Source organism: Petromyzon marinus, chromosome 29 (assembly GCF_048934315.1).
Source record: "Petromyzon marinus isolate PM22_M1 ecotype Great Lakes invasive population chromosome 29, UKy_Petmar_22M1.pri1.0, whole genome shotgun sequence".
Classification (NCBI taxonomy): domain Eukaryota; kingdom Metazoa; phylum Chordata; class Hyperoartia; order Petromyzontiformes; family Petromyzontidae; genus Petromyzon; species Petromyzon marinus.
Genome location: NC_133695.1, coordinates 1,731,270 through 1,749,251, shown reverse-complemented (window position 1 = coordinate 1,749,251; position 17,982 = coordinate 1,731,270). Strand labels below are relative to the sequence as shown.

The 17,982-nt window shown below is 42.6% G+C and overlaps 1 protein-coding gene across 4 annotated transcripts; it reads left to right on the top strand.

Annotated features, from left to right (window-relative positions):
• Positions 1 to 236: 236 nt before the first annotated feature.
• Positions 237 to 17,724, top strand: LOC116947365 (GDNF-inducible zinc finger protein 1-like). Of its 4 annotated transcripts, none has more exons than XM_032963009.2 (7): positions 237 to 310; positions 2,144 to 3,374; positions 4,411 to 4,613; positions 8,897 to 8,991; positions 9,492 to 9,659; positions 11,016 to 11,173; positions 12,015 to 17,724. In XM_032963009.2, the coding sequence occupies exons 2-7, from the start codon at positions 2,157 to 2,159 to the stop codon at positions 12,522 to 12,524; spliced, it is 2,352 nt and encodes a 783-aa protein (XP_032818900.1). In that variant the 5' UTR covers positions 237 to 310; positions 2,144 to 2,156; the 3' UTR covers positions 12,525 to 17,724. The 4 variants fall into 4 exon arrangements, with proteins under 4 accessions (XP_032818900.1, XP_032818898.1, XP_032818899.1 ...); XM_032963007.2 differs by having other exon boundaries at positions 249 to 310; positions 2,141 to 3,374; XM_032963008.2 differs by having other exon boundaries at positions 259 to 1,448.
• Positions 17,725 to 17,982: the final 258 nt, after the last annotated feature.

The following is a 17,982-nucleotide window of genomic DNA, read 5'->3' as shown; positions in this document are numbered from 1 at the left end:
GGGAGGGGTTGGGGTGGGGGGAGGGGTGGGGGGGGCTCCTCGCCTCTCTTTACTGTAAACCTACGAGCAGACGCGCAGCCGCCCCGCTTGCATTCCCCAGCGCGCACAAGCACCGCCGAGACGCTTCCGCGCGCGCCCATTGGCCGGCGGGTCGCCGCGCGGCCTCCTCGCGCCGCCCGCCTCGAGCTCCGATTGGCCGGCGCTCAGGATTTTGACCAATGGGCGCGCGCGGCGGGCGGGGCGTCGCCTATGCGCTGTAGGAATTTGAGCGACGCATTTCCGAGGGTCGCCATTTACTCCCAGGCGCACGGTAAGGCGGCGACTCGTCGGTCGTCTTCGTACGAGTTCATTAACGAATGCTCGCCCCGTATTTTATTTGGTAACCATTGTAATTGCGTTGCAGGTGTTGGTAAAGACGAGTCGCGTTCACGGCGGTGGTGGACGCAAGACCGTACAAACGAATCGCACGAATCACGAATTCTGGCTGTTGCTGGCTTTTGTTGCGCGCCCCAAGGAAGATGTGGCCATTGAAGAATATTTTTTAAAAAAAAAAAATCCTGGCAAATAGACACTAAAGAGACCACCGCACAAAGACATTGAGAATACATATTTTTTTTTTACTGAGGGTAACAAAAAAATGTGACTTTAAAGTTACGCTCAGGCGTGCCGCCATAGCGCCGGGGTGACGTCATGACGCAGTTGCATTAAAGCGACATGACGTCATATTTGGGAGATCTCATTAACGATGCTTGACATTCCGATTGGACATGATTACCTGGGTGTAGGAGTTACTCGACAAGAGCGGTTTAATGCGTTGCAAATGAATGGAAGAACCAGGAGCAAAATGTTCGATGTTGCCGTCTCGGCCTGAGCAGACGTTTCGTTATTGGCATAAAAAGTTGACGTTAATTGTGTGATGCTTTGCGAGTCCTCAAATTCAAAGCTCATTTAACTGTCCCGAATCTAAAGTTTGTTGGGAACGATTGGGTGTCCATTATAGTAGAGCATAATTGCGACCGTCATGGGTGGTAAAACAGCATTGTCAAGTGATTGTAGTTTTTTGTGATGTTTTATTCATGCGTGCAGTGTTCAATGTACTATCATTTGGTATGCTGCAATACGTTATTCGTCGTAGGCATGTTGGTAGATTAAGCATAATATACCTATGGTAGGTATTAAAAGGTATTGATACAGTTGAAAGCACATTGTTACAATCTTTTTTTTCAATGGTGTCATGGATAATACGAGAAATGCAGTGTACGTGCAGAGGGCATGGCATAAAATGTGTACATCTGAATGTGTACAGTAAAATATAGTACAGGTACTACGAAAGTAAATGCAAAATGAGTGTGGAATGTGTAAAATGAAGAAAAGGTTATCCAGAATAAAAAAAACATTGTAATCCATCATCATCTTTCAGTTATTAGGGACTGAAGAGACATTCCGAGGTAATCCTTCATCATGACATCATCACATACAAACGAATGTAGTGGCTTTACCATGCATGCAGTATTCAATGTGCAACCGTTTGGTTTAAAATATTGGCTCATTACAAACACCAAACGGGCATAATCAGCCTCTGTGGCGGATCAAAATGTTTGGTGTTTGTTTTTCTCCCATACTATGATGATGATGATAAAAATTCCATTCAGAACTATGACAGAAAAAGGTCCCCTGGAAGATATTCACGTAACTAATTATGAGATTACTTAAGTTTCCCTTTCTTCACTGTACGTGGTGCAACTTCCATCATGCCTTGCATAGGGCATTCATTATTATGTGGCAGTCAAATCTAACATTTTAGAGCTGGCAAATGCAAAAATAAGTCAAACTATTCTATTTATTCTCATTTGGTAACACAGTTGAGACCATCACCTTATTAGACTTGAGAACCATATTTAATCATGGGTGGCTGTGTGTTCTAATACAGGATCTTGGTCGTACCGATTTAATACTGTGACATGGTCTTAGCATCGTGAATCACTCATCCACTTCAGTTAATCGGTGTTTGTGACTAGTGCTCCTGACGGTTCATTATCAATATATATTGACATGTAGTGCGACAAAGAAAATGTCTTATAATGTTAATTTTTTTTTACTAAACTACTTTTTGTGCACTCTGTGGATTATTCGTGTACAGCAGTTGGTCGCCAGGCATGGCGAGTGGCGCTGCTACCGCGGTTTTGGAAGGACCCGCCATGGCCAGCACTGTGCTCCGAGGTCTCAATGAGCTGCGGATTCACAGCCATCTGTGCGACCTGACCGTTCAAGCCGAGGAAACTTGCTTTCCCGCTCACAGAGCTGTTCTGGCATCTGCCAGCACGTACTTCTACAGCATTCTGCTTCCAGTCAATGTGCTGACAACCACAGAAGCTGGTGGGGTGGCTGACGAAGAAGTGGAAAGCAAAGGCGTGTCGCCCACGTGCAACGTGAAGTTGCACGATGCTGCCGCGGCTGACTTGGCCGCCTTCCTTGAGTTTGTATACACGGGTCGTGTCGAAGTGTGCTTTGAGCAAGTCGGCAGGCTGCTGAGCCTGTCGGGGCTGATGCAGTGCGCAGAGCTAGCAGAAGCATGCCTGCGAGCCGGTGTCGGACCACTCGGCAATGCGCAACATCATTCCCCGGAGGACAGCGGCAACAGACAACTCGAATTGGCAGAGGCCGGTGCATCATCGCTGGAAATCCTGTCATTCCAGGTTGGGTCATCGGTGATGGAAGGAAACTCCAGCGACCAAATTGGTTTGCGCCTGAAAAAGGACACTGGGAAAGCTCTGACAGAGCCGAATGTCCGCAGCAATCGACTGATGGCCAGGGCCATGAAGGCAGCTGAAGCAGCACTGGCAAAGAAAACTCGGGTCAAGCAGGGTGGCAGCAAGATGGCCACAGAACTTCCAGTCCATCTCCCTCAGGGAGCACTCAAGCAGCAGGAAGCGGCTCCCGCAGTCGCAGTCGAGTTAAAAGGAGCAATGAAGTGTGTCACTAAGCACGAGTCTACGACTGACGCCGGAACAGAAGAAGACTGTACTAGCACTGGAGAAGAACCTTGTGAGGCAGAGGAGGATGCCAGCGATTTTGAAATCTCAATTGACGGAAAGAAAATCAAACGGGGGAAGAAAACAGAACAGGAAGGTAGCGACGCAGGCCAGTGCGCAGGCAAGGTGATCGAGTGCACCAACTGTGACAAAGAGTTTCAGTACGAGAAGAGTTACATGAAGCATGCCTTGCAGGCCCATGGCATGGAGCCAGACATTGTGTACTGCTGCAGGGAGTGCGGGCAGACGTTTACTAACCGCTGCAACCTGCGCGCACACCTCCGGCATGTGCACAACGAGGACCGTCAGTTTGTGTGCGGCATCTGTGGGAAGCGCTTTAAGGTGTGGCCTGTGTGTTGTGATTGTGTACATGCTTTTGTTTACTCATCAGTCTTACGCTCATAAATGTGGCATTTGGCAGAACTTTTGACTTTCTTTTAATACAGATATTTTAAATGCCCTTTAAGTAGTGCTCTTAATGTTTCAGGCTTTTATTGTTACAATCTTGCAAATCTTCAGAGTGATCTAGTTTATCTGTGAAATTATTATGAAATTTTTTTGGCATATACAAATATGGCTGAGAAGTCTGACAGTTGTATGTTTAATATTATTAAGTCCGAATATGGTGGAATGGACTAAAACAGGTTTATCGGACGTACGAGAAATAATTTTCCTTTTTGACTTCTGAGGTACATTTTTGCAGTATTTAATATTGGTCAATTCTGGAAACAAAAGAAGGCCCAGGTAAATTGTATTGCACTTATGTTCCTAATGTGTGGTTAATTTGGATTTGCATAGGCAGACTAGGAGCAGTATTGTCTCTCAATTGTATGATCTAATCAATGCAAATGTCACAACCCTTTTGGCTAAAATGAGTACAATTCCTTCTTCTGGGACTTAACAATACCAAACATCAAGTCAAGTTGATGTTTTAACCAGTTGAGAACTCAGGATAGTCTCATTTGCAAGATTGACCGGGCTAACCAAGATGGCAAAACAAAACATACAAGAAAGTTCTGCAATGAGGCATATAGAAATGAGATAAAATACAACAGTCACAAGAGAAATAAAAAAAATTGCACGAACATAAATGTATGTTAAATAAGAAATTTCTTATACCATGTAATCGTCTCGGGCTGATTATTTTTAGACTAGTACAATTACCATTGAGTTGCTGAAATAGCCCTTGCCTGCTGGTCTGAGACTAATGCCTTGAACATGCTCGTACCTAGTAATAGGTTTTTACCCTTTTATCTGGCACCAAAACTGACACCTTTATACAAGGGATCATGTTTGCAATAACCACAACACAAGCAGTCAAAATGCAAACAAAAAGAGACAACTCTGATAATGATACCTGTCTATTTATATTCCACAGCGTAAAAAGGACGTGCGCAGACACACGATTCAGGTGCACGAGGGTGGTGCTGAACGTCACACCTGTCCGGAGTGTGGCAAGGGCCTGAGCTCCCGCACCGCCCTGCGCTTGCACGAGCGCACGCACACGGGAGACAGGCCCTACCACTGCACCGAGTGCGCTGCTCGCTTCTCGCAGGTCTCCTCCCTCAAGGTTCACCAGAGGTGGGTTCTTATTCCTCATCATTTATCAGCAGGGGTCATGGTCGATCCATTGGTGGTCGAAGGCCTCCACAAGTTGTCCCCTCTCACAATCCTGTGATACAACTGGCCACCTAGCGGCCGCTTACTTCAAAGCTTCATTTTCTTGTTTGGATGTCCTCTTCGAAGCATTTATTCCCTTGACTACCACTTCATTATTATTCTTGACCATCGAGCATGATCCCTTGTAGCGACAACTTGCCCAAGCCCACTTTTATTAACAGTTACAATTAATCGCAGTAACAGTTCTATTTCTGATGGTCTGAAAGCCATTTTAGCTAAAAGGCTACACTTTGCAGTCACACCTAGACACATACCAGTTAATGATATCATTGACCATGTCGACGTGGCACTCAAGGGCCTGGGTCACATCGCTGCAGACGTAGCAAGATCTCAAATCGTTGCAAGCCTCAAAAACGCTAAGATGCCACCTAGCAACATCAGCAAAGATGAGCGCTTTTAATTATCTCAATTAAAAAAGAGAGATGACATTGTCATCCTCTCAGCCGACAAGGGCAATGCCACTGTCATCATGGACAAAATATAATATAACAACAAAATTCAGGAACTACTCAACGATGGCAGCTATACAAAAATAAGAAGAGACCCCACCAACAGCCTCATTACTAAAACCAACAAAATCATTTCTGATTCAACAGCATTAATTGATCAAACCAAACAGTTCTCGTTGAAACCCTCTGCGGCCAGGCCACCAAGATTATATGGCCTTCCAAAGATACATAAAGAAGATACAGCCCTTCGTCCCACCGTCTCCACTATCAACTCCCCCACCTACAAACTGGCTCGTTTTCTGTCTGAAATCCTGCGACTTTTTACTGGAAAAACCACCTCTGCGGTATTAAACTCTACTCATCTGGTATCGACAATCAAGGTATTTCCCTGTCCCCAGACGACCTGCTTGTCAGTTTTGATGTGGTTTCCTTATTCACCAAAGTTCCTGTACCTGACACCATCGCAATCATTGAAGACTTGGTTCATCAAGGACTGCATACTGATGTACCCTCCCTGGTGAGACACTGCTTAACCAATACATAACTTCACCTGGAATGGAACTTTCTACAAACAAACTGAGGGCACCCCAATGGGCTCCCCCCATCTCCTGTTGTAGCCAACGTTTTCATGGAGAAATTTGAAACTGACACCATCCAGACTGCCACTCTACGCCCGACCTTATGGAAGAGGTACATGGATGACACTTTTGTCATCTGGCCACATGGCCGGCCTGCTCTAGACCAATTCCTCGACCACATCAATTCCATACACCCAGCCATCAGATTTACCATAGACATCGAAAAAGATGGCAAGCTACCCTTTTTGGATGTCCTAATTAAAAGAAGACCTGATGGTTCAATGAGCCACTCTGTCTACAGGAAAGCTACCCATACGGATGCTTACTTAAAACCGGATTCCCTCCACCATCCGTCCCAGAAGAACTCCCTCATCAAGACTCTATACCATAGAGCCTAATGCATTTCCGACCAGGAGCACATTGCCAGTGAACTCAAGCACGTACACCAAGCTCTCAAGGCTAATGGTCACTCTGACTACACAATCCGCAAAGCCATCACTCCAGCCATGAAGAAGGATCCTCTTGAGGAGCCATTCAAAACCATCACCTTACCCTACATTGCGGGGGTCACAAAAAAGATCTCCAAAATCCTGAATAAACACAAGATCCAGGTCCGATTCAACACAGTACATAAAATCCGTGATCTGGTTCCATCTGTAAAAGATGCTGTTCCAGACATACAGTACCCAGGCGTTTACAAACTAAACTGCCTCTGTGGTAGCAGCTACATTGGAAAAACCAAACGACATATCTCGGACCGCATCCGTGAACATGAAGCAGACTTGAAACACGGTAGGACGAACACCTCAGCCGTGGCAGATAACTCTTATAATTCAGTGGGCTCACATGACATTGACTTCTCCAAGACGGAGGTTCTCTGCAAGCCATCCGGCTACCATGAGAGATTCGTTCATGAGGCCATCCACATATACAAACACAGAGACAATTTCAACCGAGAAGATGGATTCTGGCTTAGTAACCATTGAAAGACGTTATAAACCATTTCGGTTCTTAATTGATTGTGTTTTACGGCGACTTTCAGACTGCAGTCCATTCGCTGGCACTGCCTCTTAATACCTTTCACACGACGGTCAATGGTATGGCTTATAGCATGTTGTATAATAAATAGTATAACATTGTAATGTTTAACATAATTCATAAGGCAATATATAGTATCGTAATTGTGTAGTGAATATACAGCAGTGTGGTATACAGTAGGGTTGGTAGAATAATACATAGTGTAATATTACATGTCTAATATTTTACAGTCTAAAGTATAGGGTAGTGTATAGTAACGCATTGTATAATTCAAGGGTGGGTTTGTCTATGGCAGTGTATATTACGGTGTATAGTCGTGTAATGTAGAAAAAAGTTTAGTTGGAGACATATCAATATAATGCATAATGTTAGAGCTTACATTGGGCTGTGTATACGACATTATACAATGTAGTTTAGATTGGAAGGTATAACATTGCAATGTATAGTAGTCTAGTTTATAGCATAGTTGTAACGCAACACAGGACAGAGCAGCGCATCGTGGCTGTTTCTTCCCCCTCCTCCGTTCCGAGCATAGATGGACTCGTCCGTCTGAACAAAGCTCGTCGCTGTCCGTGGTGCTAACGTTGAAAAGAAAAAAACGCCACCCATTTTTTCGCCATATGGCATTGTAATGTATAACGACTTATTTGTTAGTAGCTCAGCTGTTTGGAGAGCATATAGAGTTTATTGATAACATTGATGTAGTTTATATTTTAGTTTTTATTAGTTTACTATATGGTATTCATTATATAGTGTAGTGTATACCCAGTTACTTTATGTTAATAGCTCAACTTATTGAAGAATATATTGAGTACATTTATTATATTGATGTCATTTATACTTAGTTTTTTCACATCGATTTATTGTATAATAGTTGGGTAGTTGCAATCCTTTAGCGTCTATATACTAAATGCCTCTGTTGATATGTAAACTTTGACTTTAACATAGCTACTTCCGTGACCAGTTACATGCTAATCTCCCAGTTACATGCTAATTTCTAACTTTAACACCCTGCAGATCCAACACTTTAACACAGCTATTTCAATGCTAAATTCTCCTGTTTGATATGTAAACTCATTTGCCAAGGCGCTTTACTTCTCCCACCTAGCTTAAACGACGCTGCGAATCTTAGCAGTGTTCATTGAAGCGCTGTCGTCCCGACAGTTCTGTTCCTTCACCTGAGAAAGGCTACTTGTGTTGTGGCCGAAACGTCGTGAGAATTTTATTTTATTATGTTTTATTTTTATTATTTTATTTCCATTCTACGTGACTTTACTGAAAGAACCAAGAAGATTAAGAAGTTACAATGATGTCTTTAATCTGCGTACGCTGTCTGATCCGTGTGTTTCTATTTCTCCCTCAATGGATTCTGAATATCACTGACGATTCAATGTAACGATGCTGGCCTGGGAGGAGTCGTGGTGCCTTAGTTTTTGCACCACGCTATGAATCTCGTGAACCGAGTTGGATTGCTAGCCACGAATATCAGTGGAGAGTGATAACAGAACTGGTAGTAGACGGATACTACAGTTGAAAACCGCTTACAAGCTTATCTTTTTATAGTAAATGATTTGCTTTGTATGGTACCATGGATGTTCTTTGTGAATTATAGATTGCTATTATGTCGTCTGTTGACACCATTAATGTAGTTGCTTTCATGTCTGTTTGGCGATGTTCATCGGCATTGCTAAACCGTAGCCTTGCGCAATGTATCCTGGATTGGGTTGCTGCATTTGGAGAACAGCTGTTGACTGGGCGCAAAACTGCAGTTGCATTTATCTCATTGCCCTGGACACATTATTAAATGTTTCATTTCAACACATTCTTATTGTGCTGTCTCATCAACACGGGAGATTGATTTATTAGCACATCCATGTAATTGTTATCTAGCATATTCCATAAACGTTACATTTATTTCTTACACCTCCCACTTCGGTTAAACCTCTTGAGCCCATACCATATTTCAGTGTGGGGTTTTAAATGCGCATTTTATCGTAGTGTGTAACATTTTTGGTTTCATACGGTTTCTGTACGAGTAACATGGGAATGATCTTCATGGCTCTTGTGTTTTTAGCGTGACGTCATGCTGTTTCTTTTGTGTCACTTTTTTCCCCAACAGGACACACACAGGGGAGAAGCCGTTTGTGTGTGAGGATTGTGGTGCACGCTTTACTCAGAATCATATGCTGATTTACCACAAGCGCATTCATACGGGTAGGCAGTCACAGTTACACGTCACTGCACAAGGAATACATTTATTTGAATGTATATTTGGTAAAGTGCCCATATTAAGTTAGCTGCCCCACCGCAGGAATTTGGCTTTGTTATGCGTTGTGTAATTAAATGGCATTACATTTTATTGATTTTAGTAATATCAACCAATAGAATCTTGAGATTTTTCAAACGTATACATTTTTTACCACTTACAGTATGTATGCATCCATAGATTCTCATTGAAATATATATTTTTCACAATATAATACAGTTTAAAAAATATATTTTTAAGATGTATCATTTACACCATTTATAAGTAGTCGTTAGAGTTGAAATACACAACCATTACCATGAATGTTCATTTGCATGCATATTTAAATATATATTTCATACAATGTTCACTTGTCTGTAAGATCAATCACAGGGATGCACACATTGAAAAAGCTAGGTTTTCTGTTGCTTGAAGCCGCACTGCCAGACACTGCTTCTCAATGTTGCAGGCGAGCGCCCATTTATGTGCGAGACTTGCGGCAAGAGCTTCGCCTCCAAGGAGTACCTGAAGCACCACAACCGCATCCACTCGGGCTCCAAGCCCTTCCTGTGCAACGTGTGTGGCCGCGCCTTTGCGCAGCGAAATTCTCTGTACCAGCATGCCAAGATCCACACGGGTACGAACACATCTACATCAGAAACTCACTCGCTGAAACTCAACACATTTGTCAGCAACGCTGCCCTGAAACAGGAACCAAAATTACAGTAGGCAACATTTTAGGCGTTGGCCATTCTTCATAGCAGACAGATGGAGAGGCCATAGACACGGCGTGAATATTTGGGGGCTGCACTATCCAACATGGGGCCCTAATAGAAATGTAAGAGTTTCTTGATGACCCGTGACATGGCCTAGCAGCAGCGCGTTTTCCTCAACATTGACTGTTCAAATCCAGCGGCCACTCTTATTATTACTGTGGGTGTAACAACCATAATAACATCTGTCTGCTTCACGGTGGACATTTTAAGATCCTCTAATGTCGTTCGCGAGAGCAGACACTCCCGCGAATCGGAGTCGAGATTTCCCAAATTTTAAAGTTACCTGCAAAATGTCTCAATTGGAACTATACATAGCAATTATCACCCCTTACTGGCAGACTAATACCCCAGCTCATTATTGCAAATGAGATGATATTGGTCTCTTTAAGTTCGCACCTGGTTAAAAAAATGACACTTGAAAATGTCACTTGAGCAGTCAGAAAAATACGTAAGAACAGTTAACCGTGAGTAGATATTTAGTAATAGACACTTTTAAAATGTCAGCATATGTCAGCATAAGCTCATTCATATTAAAGTAAAATTGCCTAAAGTTACTGACACATTGCATCCTGGTTGCCCATGTTAGCGTGGCCTCTTACTGGCTCCTTTTGGGAGTTGGTTGCATTTATTCATATAGGTCTGTTTAAGCAACATATCTTTATATCTGCACCACAAATTTTATTGTGGTGACTGAATGGCTGTAAAGACAATAAGTACGAGTCGTTTTGTTTTCCATATCTTTTCTTCTTGAGAGTTAGGGCCCTTATCTAATGCAAGTTTCATTCTTCACTGATAGCCAGTGCTCTAAAACAAATGTTAAAACGGACCGTGCCCTAATCAATATTTATCTGATGATCAAATTGCACGGAATGCACCTGCTCTCATCAGATCTCAGGAGCGAAGTAGAGATGAGCTTGTACAGTGCTTGGATGAGCGACCGCCATGCATACATCAGGTGTAGGCTACTGAGACGCAATATTGTCAGAAAAGGACATTGCACAAACATCCACTGCACTGTGCCATGCTCCATCTATCCTCCCCACCTTCACCAGCTAGCACTTGTCAGCATAGAGAAATATACAGCAGTAAAATAATCCTTATGACCCACACAATGTAGAGGGAAGGCCTTCACCTGGCATCGTATTGACAAAGAAGGCTACACGTGTACACACGTTAACGTAATGTTGTAACTTGGATGCTGTGTTGTGTGCAAACAGGAGAGCGGCCGTACTGCTGCGACATGTGCGGGAAGCAATTCACACAGCTCAATGCGCTGAACCGCCACCACCGCATTCACACGGGCGAGAAGCCCTACATGTGCAACTTCTGCGGACGCACGTTTACAGACAAGTCGACGCTGCGGCGCCACACTCTGGTCAGCAGATGGGGGGACCGACTCGATCACACTTCGCACAGCAAGCGTGTAAAATAAATGCATGTGGATACGTTTTGCATTTACAATTGATGCTTGATTTTATTTCCATTTGGAATGGTCGTGCATTTTAGATGAGTTAGTAAATGTTATGTAGCTGAGGTTTCGGCGTTTTATTTGTGTAAAGTGTTCGAAAATATTAATACCAATTCTTTCATGACGTCGTAAATGTATGAATATAGCTATCTGCCTCGTCATCATATTGGGCTCTACCATTTAGTGTTAGGAGATATATCCCTACCTACGTGACTTTACCAAAAGGCCCAAAGAGTATGGATTTCTGCAGTCACGAAAGCTTCAAATCAAGATATATCCCATGGATTTTTTTTATAAAATTCGCAATTGTGGTAATCCGAACTGTATTATTCACATGTTAGGACTAAATCTCGTGGGGATTCCCTTGTGCCAAAATGGGCACATGACAATATTTGAACCAAAGAGTATGGATCCTTGCAGTCACGAAATCTTTAAATCTAGAATTTGCCCAGTTGTCACGGTGATGGTGCAGCCCTGAGATTGCTTGCTCACGACATTGCTGACCAAAGGGCCTCCATTTGACCGAGCTCTAGAGATCCACTTTTAGTAGTTATTTTGGCCCACTCTTCCACGTTGGCCAGACATCTTAAAATATGTGGGGGTACACACATTTTACCCCACCGCTCGCGACCTACCGATGGAAAAAATTGCGATATACCAATTTATACTGTTGTGTCCTAACCATTGCACCACAACATCATCTTCGCCCAGTGGATGACGTATATATTTTGACATCCAAACCTCACAGGTACACGACAAGAATGCCCCTTGGCAGACCTTCCTGATGGTGGTGGACAGCAAGGACAAAATATCGGGCCGTGTGCTGCGTAGCAACAGCACAGACGGCGGCTTGGAAATCCTTACACCACTCGCAGGCGAGGACGCGGGCACGCAGTGCAGCGAGCACACTTCGCCAGCACAGCTGGGCGTCCCCAAGTCCGAAGAGTCGGTCTACATCGAGACTATTGCGACCGCGATGTCCGGTGACGATGGCCAACGCGATGACTGCAGCACATGGCAGATTGTGACAGTGGTGGGCACCGACGGGGAGAGCCTGCCGATCGAGCCGATGCAAACAAACGTCGTGACTGAAACGGAGCCGCCCACAGAGGCCAGAATTCTGGAAGTTACAGCGACCGGACAGGTGACGGCCGTTCCGGATGCAGGCTCGGCTGCCATTCCCATCATCCAAGTGATGGACATGGCGGTGCTGCAGGGCAGTGGCACCGAGGTGATAAACCAGTCTCTTCATAATTGACCGTGTCGGGTGGTGGAGGGTTACGACACATTTATAAATAACGCGATCTAACCCAAAAACCTTTATTATGAATAATATTGGTCACGAAAGCCTACGTGTTAAACAAACCAGTCTCTGCCGATGTAAAGCAGCAATCTTGTTGAGGTTGAAAGTGATGGCTGCAGTGGACAGTGTTAGCTGAGAAGTACAATAATGTTGCTCAAGATAGAACAGCTATTCTGGACATATACTGTAGTGCAGTTCATTATTCGGAATATTTATGCAATTTAAGTTGGTATGCATTTAACATTTTACACAATGTACAGCAGTCAGTGGGTGCACTCAACAAACTTTATCACTTAAGGTATTTTAATGTCTAATTTCTCGTGAACCTCATATATGCTGTATTGGAATGATATTTGAGAATACATACGTAGCAGGATTGAAGCAACAAAATTAATTAAAATAACCGATTGTCTATCCACTGCTGGATGAAGACCACCCCAAGTCATCATACCTGTGTTTAGGCGGTGCAACAATATATTTAGCTCCCGCGCATGAGCTGTTCCTATCTCCATCTCCGCGTTGAACATACTTTTGGGTGTGTTCTTCCAGCTGCCACTTTGTTCTCAGTCTCGACTATCAGCCATCATCCCCTTATAGTAACGTCTTGCAAATCCCACTTTTATAACATTCAATACCAAGTGTCTAATTTGTTATCTTTCTGATCCACGTGTTTTCTTACTATCTCTTGGTGTATTCCAAGCATGCACCTCTCCATGATTCTTTACAAACTAACAAGGCATGACACAGGTGTGCGCATAAGATAAGTATGTGCAGATTTAATATATCTGGCAATAATATATACACGTGTAATACACATTCCAGAATAAAGATATCAAACCTTTCGGGAGAGGTTAAAAACCATGTTCTTAGAGTGCCTTTAAGGCAAATTTACAAATATAAGTAGGAAGATCATGGTTATGTAAAATAAGAAACATGGTGTGTATTGCAATAACCACAGGAAACTATTCTTATTTCAAAAACATCTTATGCTGTTCCCTCACTGCTGATGACTCAGAACAGATAGGAAATAATTAGCGTAACTACTCCTGATGTCAAACAACAAATACCAACCATATACCTCGTGCTGTTGAACAAAAACTCGACACTTGTAGCCATTAATTTGTTCATTCCGTTGCACTTGTTTGCAAACGGGATGTGACTTCAAGAAATGTGAGCCGACCCAGATTTGGCCTTCCATGTCTCGCATTCATTCTCACATGGCTGCCTTTTAAACATCACTCTGCAGCTAAAGAAATCATTTGGGCGTTCATATAACGGTGCACGTGTATACGTTCAAGGAACATGGCTTTATTAACGAGGTATGTAACAATGTATCGATTTAAATTGAATTTTTTTCGATTTAAAGCTTTCGTGACTGCAAGGATTCATCTTCTTTGGTTCTTTCGGTAAAGTCATGTAGGATGAGAATAAAATAATAAAATAAAATAAGACAATAAAATTCTCACGACGTTTCGGCCACAACACAAGTAGCCTTCAGGTGAAGGAACAAAAAACTGTCGGGACGACAGAGCTTCAATGAACGCTGCTAAGATTCGTAGCGTCTTTTAAGCTGGTTGAGAGAAGTGAGGCACCTTGACAAAGGGGTTTACATATCAAACAGGAGAATTTAGCATTGAAATAGCTGAGGGATTAGCTTGTGACTGGTCACAGAAATAGCTATGTTAAAGTCAAAGCCTACACATCCACAGAGGCACCTAGTGCATGGACGCCAAAGGGGACTGTAACAACTCAACTATCATACAGTAAACCGATGTGAAAAAACCTGAGTCTAAAAAAGTCGTTATATCACAATGCTATATGGTGAAAAAATGGGTGGATTCTTACCCTCAGCGTCAGCACCACGGACAGCTACGAGCCCCGTTCAGACGGACGAGTCTATCCATGGTCGGAACGGACGAGGGGGAGAGAAACAGCTACGAGGCGCTGTTATACTCCATGTTATAAGCCATACCATTAACCGTGGTGTGAGAAGTATTAAGAGTCAATGCCAGCGAAACAGCTGCGGTCTGAAGGTCACCGTAAAATACAATTAAGAACCGAAATGGTTTAAAACATCTTTCCAATGGTTACTAAGCCAGAATCCATCTTCTCGGTTGAAATTGTCTCTGTGCTTGTATATGTGGATAGCCTCATGAACGCTGTACTGTATGATAGTTGAGTTGTTACAGCCCCCTTTGGCGTCCATGCACTAGGTGCCTCTGTGGATGTGTAGGCTTTGACTTTAACATAGCTATTTCTGTGACCAGTCACAAGCTAATCCCTCAGCTATTTTAATGCTAAATTCTCCTGTTTGATATGTAAACCCCTTTGTCAAGGTGCCTCACTTCTCTCAACCAGCTTAAAAGATGCTACGAATCTTAGCAGCGTTCATTGAAGCTCTGTCGTCCCGACAGTTTTTTGTTCCTTCACCTGAAGAAGGCTACTTGTGTTGTGGCCGAAACGTCGTGAGAATTTTATTGTCTTATTTTATTTTATTATTTTATTCTCATCCTACGTGACTTTACCGAAAGAACCAAAGAAGATTGAATCTTTTCCCGACACACACCGAATCATACGCTGAAAAATCAAGTATTTACATTTGCGATCATGCACTTAAAAATCAAGTATTTACATTTGAGCAAATGTTATATTTGGGCGAATGGAGAAAACCAGACCAAACAAGATAATACAAGTGGTACAGTAACAATAAATAAGTCAATAGAATTTGGATGAAGGCCTTCTCATGGTCTGACCAAATTTATGTCATTAAGGCCCTCCACCACCACGCACAGTGAAACAAATTAAACAGTTAAGTGTAAAACACTTTTAACACCTAGTATTATTTTTTCGGCTCAAGTAAGTTGAAAATCAATTCTCACAAGCAAATTTTAAACCCAAGTGTTAGGTAAAAATTAGAACATTAAATCTCACCACCATGTTTCTGTGAATTTTTTTTTAATACCAGGATGGAGGTGATCGATTACATACCCAAATTAATCTAAAAACTTTCAGAACTGATTTCATTTCAGTTCTGGCTCATTGTGTATGTGGAATCATTTGTCTATTACAAATGTAGTGGTTGAACTTTACACGAACAACTTTTGTCTTTCTTCAACCATTTCTTTATTTTCATCGTCTAACACGTTCTGCACACGCCACCGTATCCTGAACACCGCGGCTCGCTCGCCGTGCTTCGCCCGTCTCGCTCACCACCTTGGTTCCCAGTATCACGTCGCTCTGCTCCGCACACACGTCTTCAACTCCTCTATTCCTACGCTCTCTCGACTGCTGGCTATCCTCCTCAGCTCCTCCGCTATACAGCGTCGTCACACACAGCGAAACCCAATCTCACTTCTCTGTCTCTGCACACCCCGTCTCCAGCTCCTCTATTACTACGCTCTCTCCACTGCCAACTGCTCCGTCTTCTTCAGCTTAGCTATCACTATGCTCACTCCACTGCTAACTGCTTCGTCTTGCTTCAGCTTCGCTATCACTATGCTCACTCCACTGCTAACTGCTTCGTCTTGCTTCGGCTTCGCTATCACCATGCTCCAACTCTCTTCTAAACTCTGTTTTTCGAACTCCATGTCTTCACCGCACAGCTCCCAACTCCAATCTCCCTTTCTCTCAATACAATCGCGCAGTTTCCCCAGCACACCTTCCTACTCCACTACACAAATATAGTACTTATTCATGGTTCTTTCGGTAAAGTCACGTAGAAGGGAAACAATACAATAATAAAATATAAAACAATAAAATTCTCACGACGTTTCGACTGCAACACAAGCAATCATCATCAGGCGTGAAAACCACAGCAAGAAAATTTGAAAAAAGTGGCGTTTTTTTAACGTTAGCACCACGGAGAGCGATTTGGCAGTTATTCAGATGGACGAGTCCATCTATGTTCGGAAAAGAGGAGGGGGGGAGACGAAAATAATGGATGCGGTCTGAAAGCCACTGTAAGCGTGAACAATCAATTAAGACCCGAAATGTTTTTATTATTTTATTGTTTCCCTGCTACGTGACTTTACCGAAAGAACCAAGAATATTAATTCCTGCAGACACGAAAGCTATAAATCAAAATATAGTACTTGTTTAGATTTTGAAATTTGTAAAAAAAAACTGCCCTGTTGAAAATATCAAGTCTTAAAAGAAAAAAAATGTGTTTATGTATCGTCTGTAGTTACCTATATTCGTCATAGTGACCAAGATAACGTGGCGAAGGTACGCATATTGTTTTGAATTCCATTCAACTACTTATTGTGAACGGGATCCTTATCCATTTGGTCTACCACGTCTGAAGTTGTCACCGTAAAAAATGCAATGATTTTTGACATTTCAAAGGGATATAGTAAATATAAAGGTTTTCCCGACAACTCATGCCCACTTCCGTACCCAAGACTTTATCCCACCTTGAGCAATCAAGATGACTGCACCGCTTTGCTGCTGATGCAGGCAATGTTAGATGAATAAAGTCTCCAGGTCCCAACTGTCTTGACCCAGGTATAAACATGGTAGCTGTGAGTAAATATGACTACTTAACATATGACCGTGTACAGCATACTCATTGCACCCATTAATTTATATACTTTGTCAGCTATGTATCAAGCTAGTTCATAAATAGACCGTCATAAAAGCTATTGGACACTTTGTTAACTGTACAGTACATCGATGTTTCATTTATTTTGGGTTACATAATTTTAACAACCCGACACCGCCCCCCAGAGCCAATTAAATGAAGTTGTCACGTGGTTAAATATGCCAATAGATTTTGGTTCACAGCAAACCAGAATGTTGAAAAGCAGAAAGTCACCTTTGTTCATACCTGATGATTCTGGGTGTAATTGTCTTCCACATCATATACAATTATTTAAAAAAATGAGCTTGCTTTTCAACATCCTAGTTTGCTGAAATACCAAACCAATTGATGTATTTGTCCATGTGACAACTTGATTTATTGGCTCTGTCGGGTCGTGTGGGTTATATAAAGAAGATATAGAATGCATCATACCTACACGATCGAACCCAAAATAAATTAATAACAATGGTGGTAAAAGTATGTATAACATTAACTGTACACTGTTGAATGCTTAAAGTAAAACTCATAGCAGGTTATGTTGGCTAAAGAAAACACGAAACAATGTACTGACCTGCACATGTCTATTGTGTTTCTTTGGACAAAAGCTTCGTTGAAGTGCGCGATGTTTACACATTAGTTTTAATGAGGTCATCATTGTAGGCATATGTGAGAATCTTGTGTTATGCATTCTGTTTTGTGACTGTTTATTCAGTTCCATCTGTGGAGGAAAGGTAGTAATGAAAACGTATCGATGTGAGCATCATTCATTCAGAACATCTACTTTGGAGGTGGCCGGGTAGTTTGAGCCAAATAACACATCAAAAGAATGAACAT

Bases quoted from the DNA above. Each gene is read 5' to 3' on its own strand.
- LOC116947365 (XM_032963009.2), top strand. From the start codon at position 2,157: ATGGCGAGTGGCGCTGCTACCGCGGTTTTGGAAGGACCCGCCATGGCC. The intron at 4,614-8,896 runs GTGGGTTCTTAT...TTTCCCCAACAG, and splicing joins TCCCTCAAGGTTCACCAGAG to GACACACACAGGGGAGAAGC. The intron at 9,660-11,015 runs GTACGAACACAT...GTGTGCAAACAG, and splicing joins GCATGCCAAGATCCACACGG to GAGAGCGGCCGTACTGCTGC.